Source organism: Choloepus didactylus, chromosome 15, assembly GCF_015220235.1.
Source record: "Choloepus didactylus isolate mChoDid1 chromosome 15, mChoDid1.pri, whole genome shotgun sequence".
Lineage (NCBI taxonomy): Eukaryota > Metazoa > Chordata > Mammalia > Pilosa > Megalonychidae > Choloepus > Choloepus didactylus.
In genome coordinates, this window is record NC_051321.1 from 14334534 (window position 1) to 14354888 (window position 20355).

The 20355-nt window shown below is 38.3% G+C and overlaps 1 protein-coding gene and 1 non-coding gene across 2 annotated transcripts in view; both read left to right on the forward strand.

The window, feature by feature from the left end:
- Positions 1-787: 787 nt before the first annotated feature.
- Positions 788-20355, forward strand: part of EIF3A (eukaryotic translation initiation factor 3 subunit A) — a 35982-nt gene continuing 16414 nt past the window's right edge. Inside the window, exons 1-9 of the mRNA XM_037803688.1 lie at positions 788-983; positions 6592-6782; positions 6944-7080; positions 7488-7651; positions 13905-14104; positions 15245-15453; positions 16920-17091; positions 19061-19165; positions 19560-19658. Coding sequence (XP_037659616.1) covers positions 935-983; positions 6592-6782; positions 6944-7080; positions 7488-7651; positions 13905-14104; positions 15245-15453; positions 16920-17091; positions 19061-19165; positions 19560-19658 — 1326 coding nt within the window. The 5' untranslated portion in view covers positions 788-934. The remainder of the gene's footprint in view (positions 984-6591; positions 6783-6943; positions 7081-7487; positions 7652-13904; positions 14105-15244; positions 15454-16919; positions 17092-19060; positions 19166-19559; positions 19659-20355) is intronic.
- On the forward strand, positions 19290-19419 carry LOC119511057. Its single transcript, XR_005212141.1, has one exon. It is a non-coding gene; the product is annotated as a small nucleolar RNA SNORA19 (small nucleolar RNA).

Below are 20355 nucleotides of genomic sequence, written 5' to 3' on the forward strand. Positions count from 1 at the left end.
TTAATTTAAAAACTATAGCACCAAGCCTGCTATAAATTGATTTTTTCTACTAATATTCATTTTTTTATATTTCTCTGTGACGTGTGCTGTATGTAAGAACGACGACACCGCATGTATTTTCAAACACTATGCAGGTTTGTTTTGCTTCAGGACTTTCGCCTTTTGCGAGATGGCTGTCCTCAGACCTTCCCCATCCTTGAGGTCTCGGGTCAAAAGTCGCCTTCTCTGAAGCCTCCATTCCTCAGACAATCTCTGTGATACCAACTTTTTAATTTTACTAAGATACGAAAGAAACTTGCTTATTTGATTATTTATTAACTGAGTGTTCTTTCCACCACCCCCTCCGCCCCATGCTTGTCCGTCATGGGACAAGTTCCACCACTTCCCGGTGATAAGCAGCGCTGACATAACGACACCCGATCAATATATTTCCGTCAAAAGAGTAAATTCAATGTTTTCATTAAGCGAATCTGATTGTAACTTTGCATGAACCCGCATGTATCATGTTAAATATGACGCCGGTCTTTTCGCCAAACAGAAACTCTGACCCGTCTCACCTTTCCCACCCAGATTCTCGCTCGAGGTGAGCTAAAGGACCTACGAGCCTCCCAGCTAACGCCACTCTGCGAAGTGCCCAAGCACCCCCGGCCCCGCGTGCCTCCGCCGCCACGTCAGCCAGCGTGAGCTCCGCCACCGCGTTTGCGCGCGGGGATGGGTGGTGCTCGCGCAGAGGTCCACCTCTACATCCGGGGCCTGGGCGGCGGCGGCGCTGCGCGGGGGTCACGTGGCTCCTTCTTTCCGTCTCTGGCCTCCTGGGAGCGGGCGACTGCTGGCGAGGCGCGTGGAATCTCGCGCTGGTACCCCTTGGTCTCCTCTCCCGGCCCGGGCCCCCCCAGAGTTCGCTGACGCCGGGTGAGCTGACCCTGCCGCCAAGATGCCGGCCTATTTTCAGAGGCCGGAAAATGCTCTCAAACGCGCCAACGGTGAGTAGGGAATCGGGGCACGCCGGACCGGGGCGGCCCGAGGCCCCGGAGATCGGGGGCTCAGGGCCTGCTTTCCGCTTGCTCCGCGGCCGGGGCTGCGGCTGGAGACCAGGCTGATGTGGGCTGCCTGCCGGCCGTGTCAGTCCGTGGTTAGGCATGGTATCTTTTCTCACGCCCAAGCGACCGGCGGGGTCGGAGGTGCGGAGCCGGGAACCGTCGCTCTGGAGGCTGTTCCTTCTCCTCGCCGCCTCTTAGTGCTTCGCGGGGGTCCCGGCTCTGGAGACAGGCCTCTCCCGGGCCTGAGCCCCTGTCCCGCTGTCCACTGGGTTTCCAGGCCTCGGGGCTTCCGCCTGCTTAGGCCCCGCGTCTCCGGCCGCCATCTGGGAGTGCCGGGGAGGAAGAAACATGGCTCCCTCCCAGGGACAATGCACGCGAGAACCTCGGCTCCACCTCCCGTCTCGGCCCGCAGCCTGGCAGTCCCACCTCCAGTCCTCCCACAGACACCTCCGTCCCCCAAAACTCGCTCCGGGCTTTCCTGGGTTAGAGTCCACTTACCCTTTCCCCTGCCACTTTCTGTCTCCGGTACTCTGACCCATTTAACTTGTTTCCTGGCGTCGATTAGGGGCAGTTCCAAACCCTGTTTCGAGTCATAGAAGTTGGAACGGAGTTAATATTGTAAACGACTTCAGGTCCTCTTTTAGAGATAAGGAAACTGAGATCTAGAGAGAATAGTTGCCCAAGGTCACTCCGGGAGTTAGTTGTTAAGCCTGGAGATTAAAACCAAGGTCCCCTCCCATCAGTTGGGTCTTTTTCTCCACAGCCCTGGTGCCCGGCAATTCCTATTTCCATTTGTTTACTTAGCCATGGGCGCTTGCAGAAAAACTTCTGCGTGTTCCGAAATGAGTTTTCTTTCCAAGTCGGCATCTAAATGAGAGGCATTTACGTTGGCATTATGGGGGCGCAAATGTATTAGGCATGTCTCTGACCTTTAAAGAAAAAACTTGGGGGTGGGGTTTTTTTTACCTAACAATCATTAGGTGTTCGGGCACTTGTGGCTCTTTATTTCCACTATCCCCCACACAGTGAAGTTTTGGGTCTTATCCATATTGTAGGTGGATATAGCATGATTGTTACAGTTTTATGATTGGGGAGCTTATTTTGTTAGCTTGCTTGAAAATTCATCTTAAAACCACTTTCAGGCCCGTACTTAAAATTAATACTAATGATAACTTGTCAAGACAGGAGACTTATATTGGTCACATACTTGTTATTTTAATTAAAAATTACAGTGGAAGGGGAAAGGAGGTGGAACTGTGTGTGGAACAGAGTAATTCCGTAGTCTGTGGGATAGAGTAATTGTTTTAAAAAACGAAACTGCAATTTAAACCTTATAAGCATTCATTCTAGCCAGCAATCTAATGGTTAAAACAGGCCAGAAGTTTGGAACGTTTATTTATAGGACAAAAGTAGATTTAAGTTTAAACTTCTCACCACAAAATAAACTGTAACCAAGTTGTGAATATTTTTTGATGTTTTGAAACTTAGAATTTTATTATGGTATACAGAGTGACTTGCATGAAATTACTAGTCTTCATAGTTACTGTAAATCTGTTGAACAGTCATTTATATGCTTTACCAACAGGTATTCTTACACGCTGGTAGGAGGAAGTACTGTAATCTCAGTGGCCTAAATATTACACATATGAGGTGTTCAGCCCTTGTCTCCTTCATCCTTCCTTCTGAATCTTCATATGAATTTAATATTTCAGCGACTTTAAAAATCATATGTGATGTGTTCTGCTGACTGCCTTTGCAGTTAAAGTTCTCAGTTCCTAAGTTGAAGTAGACTTCATTCATGAGGGACGAATTGAGGAAGGCATTCACAGTTGAAGTATGCAGGATGAAAAAGGGATGCTGTGGGGGAAAACTTGAATTTTGTTTGTGTAGTTTTAAAAAAAGAAAATTGCACTGACCTTGCTTCAGCCCTGTAGGATGGTTGGTTGTTTTTTTTTGTTTGTTTTTTGTTTTTGTGGTAGGCATGCCTTACCTTCCAAATAATAACTTCTGTACCTTTGATCTTATGAACTTCTGTACCATTTCAAAGTATCATATAGTGCTGCTTAGAAAACTGAATAGGACAATAAAAAGTACATTTCATTTAGTGGAACTTCATTTTGTCTAAATGTTTTATCTATGACATTTGCAACCCCAAACATAGATTTAATCTGTTGCATTGTCTTAATAAACTATGGATAAATTTAAGTAGAATAGTCCCTCAAGGCTCCATGAGTCTGAATATCAGAGCACTGTTTTTAGGAAAAATAAATCATTCAGGAAGATGAGAACTTGGCCCACCCATAACAGGCAAGATATTCATATCCCACAATCGTTTGAAGAAAGCTCTTTTTCCAGATTACATCCTTAATAGTGGCAAAGTGGCTACTCCTGACCCTATAAAAAGGCTCTTAACTTGTACTCTGCAACCAGTGACTTAAAAAATAAAGTTATTATAAACCCGCAAATTGTGTAACATTATAATTTATTTGCTTTTTCTGTTGCACAAATAGATTAATAAAAATGAAGGGCTGGCCTAAACTTTCTTCATAGATACATAGTTTTAGTTATTGTGTCTGAAAGGTAAAATCAGAATACCTTCCACCCCAGTAATAGTTTATAATTCCAGATTTCAATTATTTCAAGAATATGGGTCCAGAAATCAACATTTAAAAAATATTAAGGTAGTGCAATAGGGCCTTTAGTGTATAATCTTTCTGGCCTCAAAACCTTTTTTTTCCCTAATTAAGTAATTCAGAGGTACTAAATATATATGTTAGGATAACACAAGAAGTCCCACTATCATGGATTATCATGATTAATATATTATTAGCCTGATAGATTATTGAATTTATTTACCTTTTTCATATATATATATTGCTTGTTCTTGAAAAATCTGTTCCCATTGCAGTCTTCTAAAAGAGAAAGTCCTTGCCTGCTGTACAAGTTTTGTGTGTGTGTGTGTGTGCGTGTGTGGTGTGTGTAAAATCTGTCCTTCAAAAGAAAAAGAATATATTTTTTAATGCATTTGCTTTGGTTTGTTTGAATTTCTGAATCGGTTTCAAAGTTTGAAGTATGGGATTTGAAATAATAAATTTTGATGGGCTGTTTAGGAAGTGAAAAATGCTTTTATTGCAACTATTAAAACAAGACTTTTTTAGAATGACATTAAGAAACCACACTTCCATTTAAAAATAAGAGATTGGCAAAGTGACACTTTTGTATTTTGTGATCATATGCTGGCCATTTGTGCCTCTTCCATCGTCCAAGTATATTCACAGTGTTTATATATGTAATATGAGACTTAAATCCTCATTATGGGGTTGAAGTTTGATATAACAACATGTCCTTTTAGTACTGTTGTGATTTTCTTAATGCAAAAGATGAATTTGTTTAAAGGTCCTTTCCCCCAAATTTTTGGCTGTTAGTGACTCATTGTTAAATATTTGTGAAAAATACCTAACTTGCTATAGGGTTTTAAAAAGTAACCTTATGGACACTGCAGGAAGAAGATACACGGTCCCCCTTAAAACAGGAAAGGCATTTTCTTCCAACACAGTACCTATTTCTATTCATCTTTGTTTTGCTTAGTAGGATTTTAAAATTTTGGTAGTAAGGTTGGTTCAACTGAAAATGGACTGTCTCAAATAATGGCAGGATTAATATTAAGTTTATTAACTTGATATACTGAAGAAGGTTTTGTATCCATTAGTATGTGAAGGATATTTGATATTAAAGGGGTGATTTAGAGTATTGAGTATAGATCCTTATATTCATTACGATGCCTTGTGATTTATCCTTTTGCAAGCTGTTTGATATACTGGAGTGTTGGACGAAGAAATGATAGAGAATTATTAAATCTGTAGCTGTAATATACCCCCCCACCCTCCCCATATGAGGCACATTTTTGCTTATTGTTTGCCAGGCAGTTACATGATAGATAATGCTATTCATTGTTAGGGTAATTCTTAAAAAATCTTTTTTTTTCTTGTCAGGAAGAAAATGAACAATGATTTAAAGAATGGAGATACAGTATTTTAAGACACTTTAATAATGTAAACTGGTGTTTTAGTATCCCCAAATTACTTTGCAAATCTATAGTGGGAAGGTTTTTGTGTGTGAAATTTTGGCAGTCATTGAAGTTTTAAGTTGAACTTAACCAGATGACTTAAATTAAGTAACCTCTTTTTGAGTCTATTAAAAGTGTTTGTGCAGAAGAAAATGAAGTGAAAAATGAGAAAAAATAAGTATAAATCTTGGTCAGAAATAATTGATAAAGGAGCCTTAATTTTGACTGCATTTCAAAACAATACACTTAAAACCTAAGGTTGGAACTGGATTTTGAAATGTTGCTGCATATAGAGTGCTTGGAGGATAGAAAGTTGAAAGAACATAAGTTCTCTGTTCTGTATTCTAATATGGGTTTTTTCCCTTCAGATTTTTTCAGTAAGCTTTTTATTTGAGAATAGTTTTAGATTTACAGAATTATTGTGAACATATTAAAGAGTTCTTTCTATGTGCCATACCCAGTTTCCCCTATAATAACGTCTTACATCTGTCACAATTAATGAACCAATACTGAAAAATTGCTGTTAACTGAAGGCTGTATTTTATTCACATTTTCTTGGTTTTCCCTAATGTCCTTTTTTTGTTCCAGGATCCCACTTTACATTTAGTAGTTGTGTCTCCTTTAGACTCTTCTTGGTTGTGAGAGTTTCTCAGACTTTCCTTTTGTTGATAACCTTGGGAGTTGTAAGTAGTATTGGGCAGGTATTTTGTAGAATGTTCCTCAATTAGGATTTTTCTAATACTTCATGATTATACTGGGGTGAATAAATGGAGAGATATTCTGTCAGTTCTTCTCAACTTGATCTATAGGTTCAACACAATCCTAGTCAAAATCCCAGCAAGCTCTTTTGTAAATGTCAACAAACTAATTCTAACGTGTATGTGGAAAGGCAAAGGACCTAGAATAGCCAATACAATACTGAAGACCAAACAAAGTTGGAGGACTTTACATGATTTCAAGACATTCAGACTACTGTAATCAAGACACCATGATATTTGGCAAGAGAATAAGACCCTTAGATCAGCGAACGGGAACAGAGAGCCCAGGAGTGGACCCACACAAATATGGGCAACTGATCCTAAAGGAACACAGGCAATTGACTATCTGTTTTTGCCTCAAGTCATAGTGTGAAACTTGAAGAAATTTCATCATCAGATGTCAGTGTGGCTGTGAAGTCATACTTGAACTTTCCTAGATTTGCAGGGGGAGATTTTTTTTCCTCATGGCTTCAATTTCTGAAACTTTTAAATCACTTAGATAAGATTGATACAGTGGAATTGAGTAAAAATTCAGTTTTACTTGTAAATTACATTTTGAGAGAGTACCAGTCTTTCATTGTTTTAGTTGGATAATTATGGCATAGCTTTAGAAGTAAAAAATAAGTGTGACCCAAAAAAGATGGCAATGAGTTCAGAAATTGAGAGTTAGTTTAGACTTTGGTGTTATATAAGTAACTGATTTTAATTCCCCTGAATTACTTTTCAGAGTTTCTTGAGGTTGGCAAAAAGCAGCCTGCTTTGGACGTTCTTTATGATGTTATGAAAAGTAAGAAACATCGAACATGGCAGAAGATACATGAGCCAATTATGTTGAAATACTTGGAACTCTGTGTGGATCTTCGCAAGAGCCACTTGGCTAAGGAAGGATTATACCAGTATAAGAATATTTGCCAACAGGTAAGAACATGAGAACTGGGCTTTCTATTTTTAATAAATGCTTTTGGTAGTTTTCAGACAAGTTTACCTTTCAAAATGGATGCATTTTATATCCTAGAATTTGCTTTTTACACATTTTATAGTTGCTTGCAAAAACTTTTTAACTCTGAATTTTTTGTTAGGTGAACATCAAATCTCTAGAGGATGTTGTTAGGGCATATTTGAAACTGGCAGAAGAAAAGACTGAGGCTGCTAAAGAAGAATCCCAGCAGATGGTCTTAGATATAGAAGATCTGGATAATATTCAAACTCCTGAGAGGTATATGGGATAAATCTCTAATTATCTTAGTAGTTAAATCACAGCTTTTCCTTACATATGTTTCCATCATCCCCATTTGAAGTAGATGTTTCACAGGAAGAATGCTTATCTTTGAAGTATTAAATGTATAGTAACCAAAAAAAAATAATATTCAGAGTTTATAAAGGTGAAAAATCACAGCCTACAGATAGGAGTGCATATATGAAGTTAAATAGTTAAATAGTTGTAATACAGAGTTGGAAATTCAGGTGTTTTGTCTAGGAAGTGTCAGCATCACAGTGTGTACAAAGGGGGTGGGTAGGAAGACTTCTGAGTAGTTTATTATGACTTGTTGGTTTTGGTTTTTTAATTATGTGGTAAAGTAGGAAACAATGTTTAAAATTGCTTTCAATGTTTTTGCCTTGTAGTGTTCTCCTGAGTGCTGTAAGTGGTGAAGACACTCAGGATCGTACTGACAGATTACTTTTAACTCCATGGGTAAAATTCCTATGGGAATCATACAGACAGTGTTTAGACCTCCTTCGAAACAATTCTAGAGTAGAGCGTCTCTACCATGATATCGCCCAACAAGGTAAAACAAGAGTGTGAAATCTGAGTAAAGTGATTTGAAAAGCTGTTTTAAAAACAGGTTTTGCAGAAGATCAGCTATTAAACTTGAGTAAAATCTCCTTTTCTCCATAGAGACATATTAATTTTTTATCCTTGTGGAAAGATGATTTGCATTAGTTTGAGTATTAAATGATTACGAACTTTGTTTTACTAGTTAAGGTAGTTCCATGTGAAATTTACTCCATTGATCTCGAAAGACCTTTTAAAATCCTTTCAGAAAAGGTTTTGACTGCTTGCTGGTAACTTGAGTTCTACTATTGAATCTGCTACTGCATATTCTCGGGCAGCCTACTTAATTGAGTACTGGCTTTCTAAGGTCTCTTTAAGCTCCACACTTAGATGACTCTATGAAAAATATGTATTCTCCCTTTCTTAAATAGTATTAAATATAGAACTAAACCTTGATGATCAGGACCATCATAATAAATATCCAATTATTATACTGCATTTGACATTTTAAGTCTGTGAAGGATTGTACTGAGAATCTGCTTTTTAAATTTCTCTTTCCTTTGCTGCCACTTTTTTTTTTGAATTTTATTTTGAAATAAATTCAAACTTAAAGGGACAGTTGCAAAAACAATACAAGCCCCATACACAGAACTCCAGCATACCCCGACCCCCATCCCCCGATACCTTGATCCATCAACTTTAACATCCTGTCACACCACCATTTCTTTCTTTCCCTCCCTCCCTATCTATCATCCATCATCTATTGCTCTGTCTTCTGAACATGAGAGCGGGCTGCACGCATCCTTGAACAAACAATATAGTTCACATATACATTTCCCATGAACAAGAACATTCTTCTGTGCATTCCCATTAAGCACAGCTAAGAAGTTCAAGAAATTCAACATTGATACAAAGCTTACATTCTATATTTCCTTTTTTTTTTCTTATGTCCCAGCTGTGTCCCTTTGAGCCTCTTCTCCTCCATCCTCAGATCCCATCCAGGATCATCCCTGGCATTTAATTGTCATTATCTATTTAGACTGTCTTTTTTTTTTTCCTTTTTTTTTTCACTTGTGGAAACATATATACGGCCTAAATCTTCCCATTCCACCCCCTCCCTAGCATTCCATTAGTGGGGTTAATCACATTTAGAATGTTGCAATGCTGTCACCTTCCCACCATCCATTACTAGAAATTTCCCTTCACAGCAAACAGAAACCCCACACTCATTTCTTAACTCCCCATTGCCCCTTCCCCCACTTCTCGTAACCCATACTCCACTTTTCATCTCTATGGTCACATTCTCTGATACTTTCTTTGTGTTTACCGTGGGGCTTAAATTTAACCTCTTAAGTCTATAACAATCTTGTTTTTCTTTGATACCAACTTAACTTCAGTAGGACACATAAACTATGTTCCTTTACTCCTCCATTCCCCCACCTTCATGTAGTTCTTGTCAAAAATTACATATTTTACGTTGAGTCCAAAACCACTGATTTTATCATTGCAGTTTATGTATTTTAGATCCTGTAGGAAGTAAATAGTGGCATTACAAATCAAAAATAACAGTAGTATTGGTATTCATATTTGCCATGTGATCTTTACTGGAAATCTTTATTTCTTCATATGGTTTCAGTCAATTGTTTAGTGTCCCTTCCTTTCAGCCTGCTCAGTTCCCTTTAGCATTTCCTGTAGGACTGATCTACTGGTGATGAAGTCCCTCAGCTTTTGATTATCTGGGAATGTTTTCATCTCCCCCTCATTTTTATCCTCCCAGTGTTTGTGAATTTTCTAAGTCTCTGATGGTTATTGACTTCTATTTGTATTCCATTGTGGTCAGAGAATGTGCTTTGAATAAATTCAATTTTTAAAAAAAAATTTACTGGGGCTTGTTTTATGTCCCAGCTTGTGGTCTATTCTGGAGAAAGTTCCGTGATCACTAGAGAAGAATGTGTGTCTGGTGATTTGAGATGTAATGTTCTATATATGTCTGTTAAGTTTCTCGATCTCTCTCCTTTCTTTGTTTCTCTGTTGGTAGGACTCCCTTTAGTATCTGAAGTAGAGCAGGTCTTTTATTAGCAAAATCTCTCAGGATTTGTTTGTCTGTGAAAAATTTAAGGTCTCCCTCAAATTTGAAGGAGAGTTTTGCTGGATAAAGTATTCCTGGTTGGAAATTTTTCTCTCTCAGAATTTTAAATATGTCATGCCATTGCCTTCTCCCCTCCATGGTGGCTGCTGAGTAGTCACTACTTAGTCTTATGTTGTTTCCTTTGTATGTGGTGAATTGCTTTTCTCTTGCTGCTTTCAGAACTTGCTCCTTCTCTTCAGTATTTGAGAGTCTTATCAGAATATGTCTTGGAGTGGGTTTATTTGGATTTATTCTATTTGGAGTTTGCTGGGCATTTATGCTTTGTGTATTTATATTGTGTAGAAGGTTTGGGAAGTTTTCCCCAACAATTTCTTTGAATACACTTTCTATACCTTTACCCTTCTCTTCCCCTTCTGGGACACCAATGAGTCTTAAATTTGGACATTTTATTTTATCTATCGTATCCCTGAGATCCATTTTGATTTTTTCGCTTTTTTTCCCCATTCTTTCTTTTGGTCTTTTCATTTTCTGTTCTGTGGTCCTTGAGGTCGCTGAGTTGTTGTTCAGCTTCCTCTAATCTTGTATTATGAGTATCCAGTGTCTTTTTAGTTTGGCCAACAGTTTGTTTTATTTCCATAAGAGCTTCTGTTTTTTAATTTACTCTTGCAATTTCTTCTTTATGCCCTTCTGGGGTCTTCTTTATGTCCTTTATATCCTGTGCCATGCTCTCGTTTGACTTGAGTTCTTTGATTAATTGTGCCAAGTACTGTGTCTCTTCTGATCTTTTGATTTGGGTGTTTGAGTTTGGGTTCTCTGTATCGTCTGGTTTTATCATATGCTTTAAGATTTTCTGTTGTTTTTGGCCTCTTGGCATTTACTTTACTTGATAGGGTTCTTTTAGGATCTGTAAAATACCAATCTCTAATTTGTCAGATCTACAGCTTGGTGGTGTACACTTTCTCTAACTAGCCAGCAGATGGTGTCCATGAGTCACCTATTCCCCTCAAGTCAGTTCTCCCCAACTTTGTCTTTGTGGTGTGTGGGGGTCCGATTCTTGTGGGGTTCAGTTGGTGCACCAAGTTTGGGCGTGTTGTTGGTGCTGTCCACCCTGAATGTGGGGCGTGTCTGAGCGGTTAGGGAGGCAGGGCAGCTTTAATAATCAAACCTCCTGGGTGCTCCTGGAGATTTAAGGCTGTTGCAAGAGTCCAAGCCTTCACCTCAGTCCTGCCACAGATCGTCTCTGCCACTGAACCACAAGTCCCTGGCACTGGCGTAGGGTCTCTGGGATTTCTGAGCGGGTCCCCCTTCTCAGCCGTGCTCTTCCAGGATCCCTGCCGAGGGAAGGCTGCGCCACGTCACAAGTGCGTGCCGGCCCTCCAGGGAAGCCCTGGGTAGCTGGGCCGTGCAGGGGAATTCCCACCCTGCTGTAAAGATGGTTGAATGGGGTGTGTTAATTTCCCCCTCTTCGCACAGCTCCGCCTTCCCAGCTCTGGGACATTTAGCTGTGGGTGCCCTAAAGGCCACTGTCCACGGCCAATATTGTGGCATGTGTGCAGTGCTGCAGGAAACACTCCCCATCACACTGGGACCCTTGGCGTGGCTCTGGGCTATGGGTCCAGCCCCGGGCAGGAGCGTCCCCAGCCCGCCAGGGAGATGGTTGCAAGGGGCATGATTTCTTTCTCCTTTTGGCTACCCTCTGCCCCCCCTGGCACCGAGACAGTCAGCAGCAGGTGTGGGAAGGGCTATCCTCCATGCCAGACACTGAGGCATTGTCACAGCCCGCTCCTGCTGTGCTTCACTGCACAGTTCTCACCATTGTAACCGCAGTCAGTCCCAGTTTTTTTTTTTTTTTTTTTTTAAATAAGAACTAGATGGTTTCCAAATGCCAAACCACGGTTTCCCCATACTGCAGCGTGGCTGCCAGACTTTCAGCCGGCTCACTCATTCGTTTCAGAATGCAGACTCCCGGTTTCACCAAATGCATGGTCCCTGTGGATTTAGCAGACCTTGTCTGGCTGGTGCATCACTGGAACTGGTGTTCTGGGTCACTTTCTGGCTTTTATTTAGTATTTTTCATGGAGCTGTTTTTTTTGCCCTGTTTTACCTAGCCACCATCTTGGGTTCTGCTGTCACTTATTATCCTTTCATGCTGCCAGTGTAGGGTTTTTTCTGTGACTGTGACTTTAGAATGGCCCTTGGCTTTATTCTACTTTGGCATTAGCTTGAGCTTGCGTTGGCAATATTTTAAAAATTCATTAATTTTATTAGTTAATTTTATAAAGCAGTTGTAGGTTTGCAGACAAGTGCAGAGTTCTCATATACTCACACAGTTTTTCCTGTTATTACTAATATTGCTTTAGGGTGGTACATTTGTTACAACTGATGAACCAATATTATAATTATATTATTAACTAAAGTCCACAGTTTCATTAGAATTTACTCTGTTGTACAGGTCTATGCGTTTTTAAAAAGTTTCTATTGTGGTAACATTGTCATATTAACCACTTTCAAGTATTCAATTCAGTGGTGTTAGTTTTCTTTATATGTTTTTATGTTGCCAGTCTTTTTTTTTTAAATTCAGTTTTATTGAGTTATATTCACATATCATACAGTCATCCATGGTTTACAGTCAGCAGTTCACAATACCATCAAATAGTTGTGCATTCTTCACCCCAATCTATTCTTTGAACCTTTTCCTTCTCCAGAAAAAGTAAAAATAAGAATACAAAATAAAAGTAAAAAAGAGCACTCAAATCATCCCCCTCTTCCACCCTATTTTTCATTCAGTTTTTTTCTCCATTTTTCTACTTATCCATCCATCCACTGGATAAAGGGAGTGTGATCCACAAGGCTTTTACAATCACAGTGTCATCCCTTGTAAGCTACCTTGCTATATAATTGTCTTCAAGAGTCAAAGCTACCGGGTTGGAGTTTAATAGTTTCAGGTATTTACTTCTAGCACCTCTCAACTTGATTTGAAATCTCTCAGTCAGTGAAACTTTTATTTTGTTTCATTTCCATCCTCGTTTTGGTCAAGAAGATGTTCTCAATCCCACGATGGCAGGTCCACATTCATCCTTGGGAGTCATATTCTGCGTTGCCAGGGAGATTTACACACCTGGGAGTTAAATCCCATGTAGGGGGGAGGGCAGTGAGTTCATCTGCCGAGTTTGGTTAGCTAGAGAGAGAGGGCCATATCTGAGCAACAAAGAGGTACTCAGAGGGAGTTTCTTAGGTACAATTATAAGCAGGTTTAGCCTCTCCTTTGCAGTAATGAGCTTCATAAGGGCAAGCCCCCAAATAGAAGGATCGGCATATGAAACCACCAGTCTTCAATGTTTGTGAGAACATCAGCAACAATCCAGCAGAGGAAGTCCCTTGCCCGTCTTTTTTTAGAAAGGGATGATTGGCATTGGTTTATACAAGTTTTAAATGATTTTGCAACTAGAAATGTTTTACTAGGAATATTAGAACTTGTATTCTTTTACTTTACAGGGCTCACATACGAATTTTCACGTAGCATGAAACTTGTACTTTTTTGATAACTGTTGATGAAAATTCTAAATTGAAATTAAACTGCATCCCTTTGTTTTAGGCCAGTTGAAATAGATGTACTTTTTGTTTTGTTTTTGAGAGTGGCAAAAGAATTGCAAAAAATTTCTCTAGTGTTGCGTATTTGACCGTAGAAACTTACACAGCATTTTAATGGTGGAGCAAGTAGTTCATATACACATCTACATACACAATTGAAATCAAGTCATTTTATTATATTATGCAGTTTTAGTTAGTACAAAGCATGTTGCTTTGGGTGTAAGTTGGACATCAAAGTTAGTTGATTGTATTTGAGGCTAGAATTGTTTTCTGTGATTACAGGATTTGAAATGCTGGATCTTTGGAAGGCTAGACCTTCTTAAGCATAAATTTGAGTAGTTTCCCATTTGTTAACTCTCCTGGATCCATAGTTTAAATTATCTGCCAGCACCAATGACTTTGTCCCCCTTTGTTTTCTCAGGGTTCATGTAAGGTAGTCAGGACACGTGAAATGAGTGATGACTGATAGCTTCTAATGACTGATTTTGAGTTTTCCTATTTAAAATAACTGACAATATATGAAGTAAAGCCTTTGAAATATTTGATAGTAGGAAGGACCTAATATGTTTTATAATTATGCTTGTAGCTTTCAAATTCTGCCTCCAATATACTCGTAAGGCTGAATTCCGTAAGCTGTGTGACAATTTGAGAATGCACTTGTCACAGATTCAACGCCACCATAACCAAAGTACAGCAATCAATCTTAATAATCCAGAGAGCCAGTCCATGCATTTGGAAACCAGGCTTGTTCAGTTGGACAGTGCCATCAGCATGGAATTGTGGCAGGTATGTTGGGAACTCTGAGCTTTTCTCTGTAGAATAGAATCTGTGTTCCTTATTTTTTTCTTCTTTTTACATTATCAGTGGTACTCAGTGCATAGTCCATGAACTGATTCCAGTCTGTTAACTAATGGAATAAATAGAGATGAGAGTAAGCACTTATAAACTTTTTATAGCACTTCCACAGTAGTTTTGTCATAGCAGTTGGTCACTAATTTTGTCTGTTCAATTAAAAACTTGAACTTGTTCTTTTTCCATATCACTTTTGTAATACTTTACTATGTTTTATAAAAGTATTGGTTGGCAACAGGTTGAAAATTTGAAAGAAAACACATGTCCTTCAGTACAGATAGTCTGAGAAGCTCTGCACTAAGCATTGCTTTTCTTAACGGTGTACGTGTGCTTAATATCATACATTGGAGATCTCAGTTGTGTTGGCAATCCTGTCCTCTGCCTGGCCTTTTTTCCCCTAAGAATCCTGCAGAGACTTTTCACATGATTTCATAGCCATATATAACTTGAAGATATTATATATTTGATAAAGAATATCTAATAGAAATTACGGAGGAAGAAGCTAAAAATTGGTTGTTGTTCAGCCAAGTGGAAATATGATTGATTTGATACTCTGCCCTCCATAATATTTTCCTTCTCTATAGGAACATCTATCTTAAAATACTACCTAATGAACTAAGGAGGAAAAGAAAAAACTTTAGAAGACAAGTAAACATACTCAGAGTAGAAAAAAATGGATATTAAAAGAAGGAAATATTTATCCATTATTTCATCACTCAAGAATAACCACTAGTTATTCTGTCATACATCCTTTTTTTTTTTTTTTTTTTTGATGCATAAACCCCTTCCCCCTCATGGTATGATGATACACTTTTTTTTTGAGTTTGCCCTATCTGCTTTACAGTATTTGCTAAGAACTTGAAAAAGTTTGAGGGTTTAGTGTGTTGTAATAATGGCAGTTTTCTGAAGTAAATCATATATTATGTATATAGATAATAAAGAGAACCACACATGAAGGCATCTTATTGGTTATTCTTCTTTTTAACTTTTTTATGTTAGGTTTCATGAAGAGATTTGAATGTGAGATGTTTTTGTTCAGAATGCAATGCCTGTAATTTGTATTACCAATTCTAGGAAGCTTTCAAAGCTGTGGAAGACATTCATGGGCTATTCTCCTTGTCTAAAAAACCACCTAAACCTCAGTTGATGGCAAATTACTATAACAAAGTCTCAACTGTGTTTTGGAAATCTGGAAATGCACTTTTTCATGCATCTACACTCCATCGTCTTTACCACTTATCTAGAGAAATGAGGAAGAATCTTACCCAAGAAGAGATGCAACGGTAAGAATGTTACATTCAGGTGGTGTTGAAGTAACAGATACACCGAATGTCATGGTAGACTGTTGAAGGTCAGGTTTTTCTCACCCTTGGCACTATTGCCATTTTGGGTTGAATACTTCTTTCTCATGGGGGCCTGTCCTGGGCATTGTACAGGATGTTTAGCAGGATTCCTGGCCTCTACCCACTAGATGCCAACAGCACCCTTCCCTGCTTGTGCAAACAAAAATGTCTCCAGATTTTGCTCTTGGGCAGTATGCCTGTTCAGTAACTATCTTGTCCGATACAAAACTGCCAACTCTATCAAAAGCCCAAGTGACAAAATTGAATTTTGGGAAGGGTACTGTTAAGATTTCAGCTTTCTGTCCACATGTGGGTATTTAGAGGCTATTCTTAGACCAAATTAGGAAATTAGAAAGATAAATACTTCTGTCGTCACTTTTTTCCCGATTATAAAGTAACATTAATTAAAGAATATTTGGAATATATGTATAATCACAAAGAAAGTTCTATAACCTAATAACCTAAAGGCTTTTAAAAAAATTATGGCGCCTATTTTGTCAGTCATGTGTATGTTTTTGTACATTGCATTTGTATTTGTGCAACTTCACATACCAGTTATTTGTCTCATTTGTAGACCACATTATTTTGGCCTCACAAAATTATGTACACCAAATTCTTTTTCTTACAGCTTTATAGCAATTTATGGGACCAACTAAATGAATTCTTTTAGTATATTTTCCTTGAAACTCTTGTGTCCATTATGTCATTCACTGTCTCTTATATATAATCCATGTTTGTTTAATGTAAGAAAAAAACTTGGTCTCATTTAAGAAAATACTGTAATAAATATTAGGCTGTTTAGCTCTGTGTACATTACTTTATTAAATTAAATACAAAAGCCTTATGATTCAGAAAATTAAGTATCTTGCCTCAGTCTTGGAAATAAGGAAGCTGAGATTACAACCCTGGATTCTTGGACTTTAGAGCCCGCAATCTTTAGCGTTCTACAGTTCTCTGAATTCAGCCTTTCTTGTGTTTTAGGGAAGTTATAATCCATTGTGTTGCACTCTCCCATCCCCCCAATTGTGCGTCATATATGGTCTGTCTAATTTTTCTCCTTTTCTCATGGCTATTTTTCCTCATAGTTTTAAAAACTGACTTGAATGTTTTTGTAAAGAAGTATGGGATATTTGAGTGTGCCTTTTCGCCCATATAAATGTGATAGTTTTCTATAGCAAGAAAACATTTACATCAGTAATTGGGTTGATTAAAAATAAGTTCTGATTCTCCAAGTACTCGTTTCCTTTAAATCCCATGCTGTGATGGTATATAATATTTAAGAGTATGGTTGTGTAGTTTCGTATGTATTCTGTCACGACATATCTTGCTGGATGATTAAAGATAATTGATTTTCTGCTTATCAAGTAACTTTTACAGATTTAATAATGTAATGTTTTCATCCTCAGAATGTCTACTAGAGTCCTTTTGGCCACTCTGTCCATCCCTATTACCCCTGAGCGTACTGATATAGCTCGTCTTCTTGATATGGATGGCATTATAGTTGAAAAACAGCGTCGCCTTGCAACACTACTAGGTCTTCAGGCCCCACCAACACGAATTGGCCTTATTAATGATATGGTTAGTATCAATATGAGCATTTTTTAGATTTGGGTAGAAAACTTTATGGTCATGTATAATAATTCACGATTAAACCCGAGGAATTCTGATTCATAGCCAAGGGGTTCTAATACTTAGGTTTCAGAACCACTGGTATAAACCGGCATTGTGTTTCAGATGAAACTCTAGGGTTAAATTGGTGAGGGCTTAGATGTAACAGATGAGACTTGGACTGGCCCTGAAGAACAGTATGGACCACCATTACTACTTCTCTTTAATTCTGCAGAAATTTATTGAGGGCCTGTTATGTGCCAGGCAAGTTATATTTAAAAGGAGCTTGTATTCCAGGGGAGCTTAGATTCTAGGGATTCTGATTCACAGTAGCCTAACTTAGTGGCTATTGCAGTAATTACCTCCAATAACTTCTATTAGGACACAAGAATAAAAGGGACAAGTGCTACAGAAAAGTATTAAGGAAAAATAACTTGGCTGAATATTTACAAAAATGCAGTTTTAAGGCAGTCCCCAATTTGTGAATATAACAATTAAAGAAATGCCAGAGACAACGGGAAGTAATGTGAACATCCTCTGAGACTGTACCTGTAGTCATTCTGGTAAAAGCCAGGTAGAAGGCCTTACTTTTCTGGAAGAATCAATCAGTTAAGGTAAGAACTATAATAAACTTTCTTTATAGTGGCATTTTTCTCTTTTAACATATTTTTCTTCTGTGGTAGGTAGTCAAATTCTTTTACTTCTAAAACAGAACTTATCTTTGTGTCTGTCTGTTGCCGCTGCCCACGAAGTTCAACTTTGCATTATGTTTTTAGACAGGTTTTGTATGGAGCTGGCTTAGGATTAAATGTAATAAATCCAAAGCATTGTCTTTAGGAAGAGGTTTCATTAGCAAATATGTTTTTAAAATTGTTTTTTAAAAAAGCGGAAGCATATGTGCCATGCTGGAAGTATAAGCCATATCTCTTGAGCCCATGACTCTCCACATCATACCTCAGTGTTACAGCTGGTCTGGTAACAGGGATTGTTGTTGGAGAGCATCAGCCCAGCAGTCAGTAAATCTAGATTTGGGTTCTCAGTTCTGCATGTAGGTAGTATAGAAGCTTAAAAGAAGGGTTCTGATTGGTGTCAGGTGAATGATTATCTGACTGCCAGGAGGCATTTGTATATCTTAGTCAGTTCACCCTGCATCTAGGGTCAAGCTTTGGGCACATGTAACTGAATTTTTGAACACTAAGAGAGTGATTCCATTTCTTAGGAACAGTCTCAAATTAATGAAATTGGTAAGAGAACAATTGGTAAGTCAGAAAGCCAATTATTAATTTGTAGTGAGAAATAACAACTAGTAGAACTTGTCTTCCCTACTTGGAGGAGTTGCTAAATGGAGAATGTAAACTGTTTGCTTGATAGGATTGAAAGTAGTAGAGAAGTTTTATTTGAATGTTTATACCATTCCTTATTCCAGAAAAGATTTCAGGATGCATAGACGTGGAGGATTCCCAAGTTTTAGGGCATCAGTCATGCGTCCATTTTTGCACTGGGTGAAACTTAGACTAGAATGTTGAAGTGTGTGGGCACTGTGCCCTGGTGGTTGGTTTCTGTCAGAGTTTGTCCACAGTCCTGTGAGCCATTCGGTGTGGGGACATACTCCTATACTTACAGTCAAGTTCTGCTTTGGCCCAGCCGTTAATGTCATCAGATGAATAGTTCCCAGCATATGAAGGATGGAAGGTCACATGTACCATACATTCTGGGTGAAGCCTGGGTAATAGAGGGTTTGGTAGATGCATAATTTGAGGTAAGAGATTCAACATGCTTGAACTTTGGATTCCTTTTTGGTAAATTTAAAAGTTGTTGATGATAGACAATCTTTTAATTATTCTCCAGATTTCAAAGCCTATAGTTTCTTTATACTCAGTGCAGAGCTCCAGTTTGCAAATTTCCTTCAGGATTATACCTTTTGTTTTGCTTACTGTAGGTCAGATTCAACGTACTACAATATGTTGTCCCAGAAGTGAAAGACCTTTACAATTGGCTGGAAGTAGAATTTAACCCACTCAGACTCTGTGAGAGAGTCACAAAGGTAAGTCTTTGTATTGGGTTTGGGTGTGTTACCACATTACAATCTCAAGTGTCAGCTAGCCCTACTGCAGTTTTGGACTGTATTTATATTTGTTAAGAAAATACTGCCTGTGTGTTTGAATTTAGTGCACATTTCATTGTCTTTTTTCTTTATTTTAAGAGAAAAGGTATTTCTGATGTGCTAAATAAAATCTCTGAAGGTAAATTAGCAGCATGACTAATTTAGCCATTGCTGTCAGTCACCTTCAGACAGGCATCAGTAGCTTCATACTATGTTTTGCATTTCTTTACATTGCCTGATATTTTTGAATATAGGCAATTTGAGAAATTCACAGATGTTCTAGTATCTGTTATGTAGAAAATACAATTCTTTTTCAATTTTATGAATGTTATAGGTTCTAAATTGGGTCAGAGAACAACCTGAAAAGGAACCAGAGTTGCAACAGTATGTCCCACAACTCCAAAACAATACAATACTCCGTCTTCTGCAGCAGGTAAAAAAAAAAAAAGCAAAATGAATGTCTTATGTAAGAACTGGAATTTTACTGCTTGGTTGCATGCTTTAATCACAGAACTCGAAAGTAAAAAAACTTAGAAATATCAGGGAAGTGAAAGACTCCCTTGATTCTTTTTTTCCTCATGTATTCTTTTTTTTTTTAATTCACTTTTATTGAGATATATTCACATACCATGCAGTCATACAAAATAAAGCATACATTCACTTGTTTATAGTACCATTATATAGCTGTGCGTTCATCACCAAAATTAATTTTTGGACATTTTCGTTACCACACGCACAAAAATAATAAGAATAAAAATTAAAATGAAAAAGAACAATTAAAGTAAAAAAGAACACTGGGTCCCTTTTTTCTTTTTGCCCCCATTTTTCTACTCATCCGTCCATACACTGGACAAAGGGGAGTGTGGTCCATATGGCTTTCCCAGTCATATTGTCACCCCTCATAAGCTACATTTTTATACGATTGTCTTCAAGATTCAAGGGTTCTGGGTTGTAGTTTGATAGCTTCAGGTATTTACTGCTAGCTATTCCAATTCATTAGAACCTAAAAAGGGTTATCTATATTGTACATAAGAGTGCCCACCAGTGACCTCTTAGCTCCTTTTGGAATTTCTCTGCCACGGAAGTTTATTTCATTTCTTTTCACATCCCCCTTTTGGTCAAGAAGATGT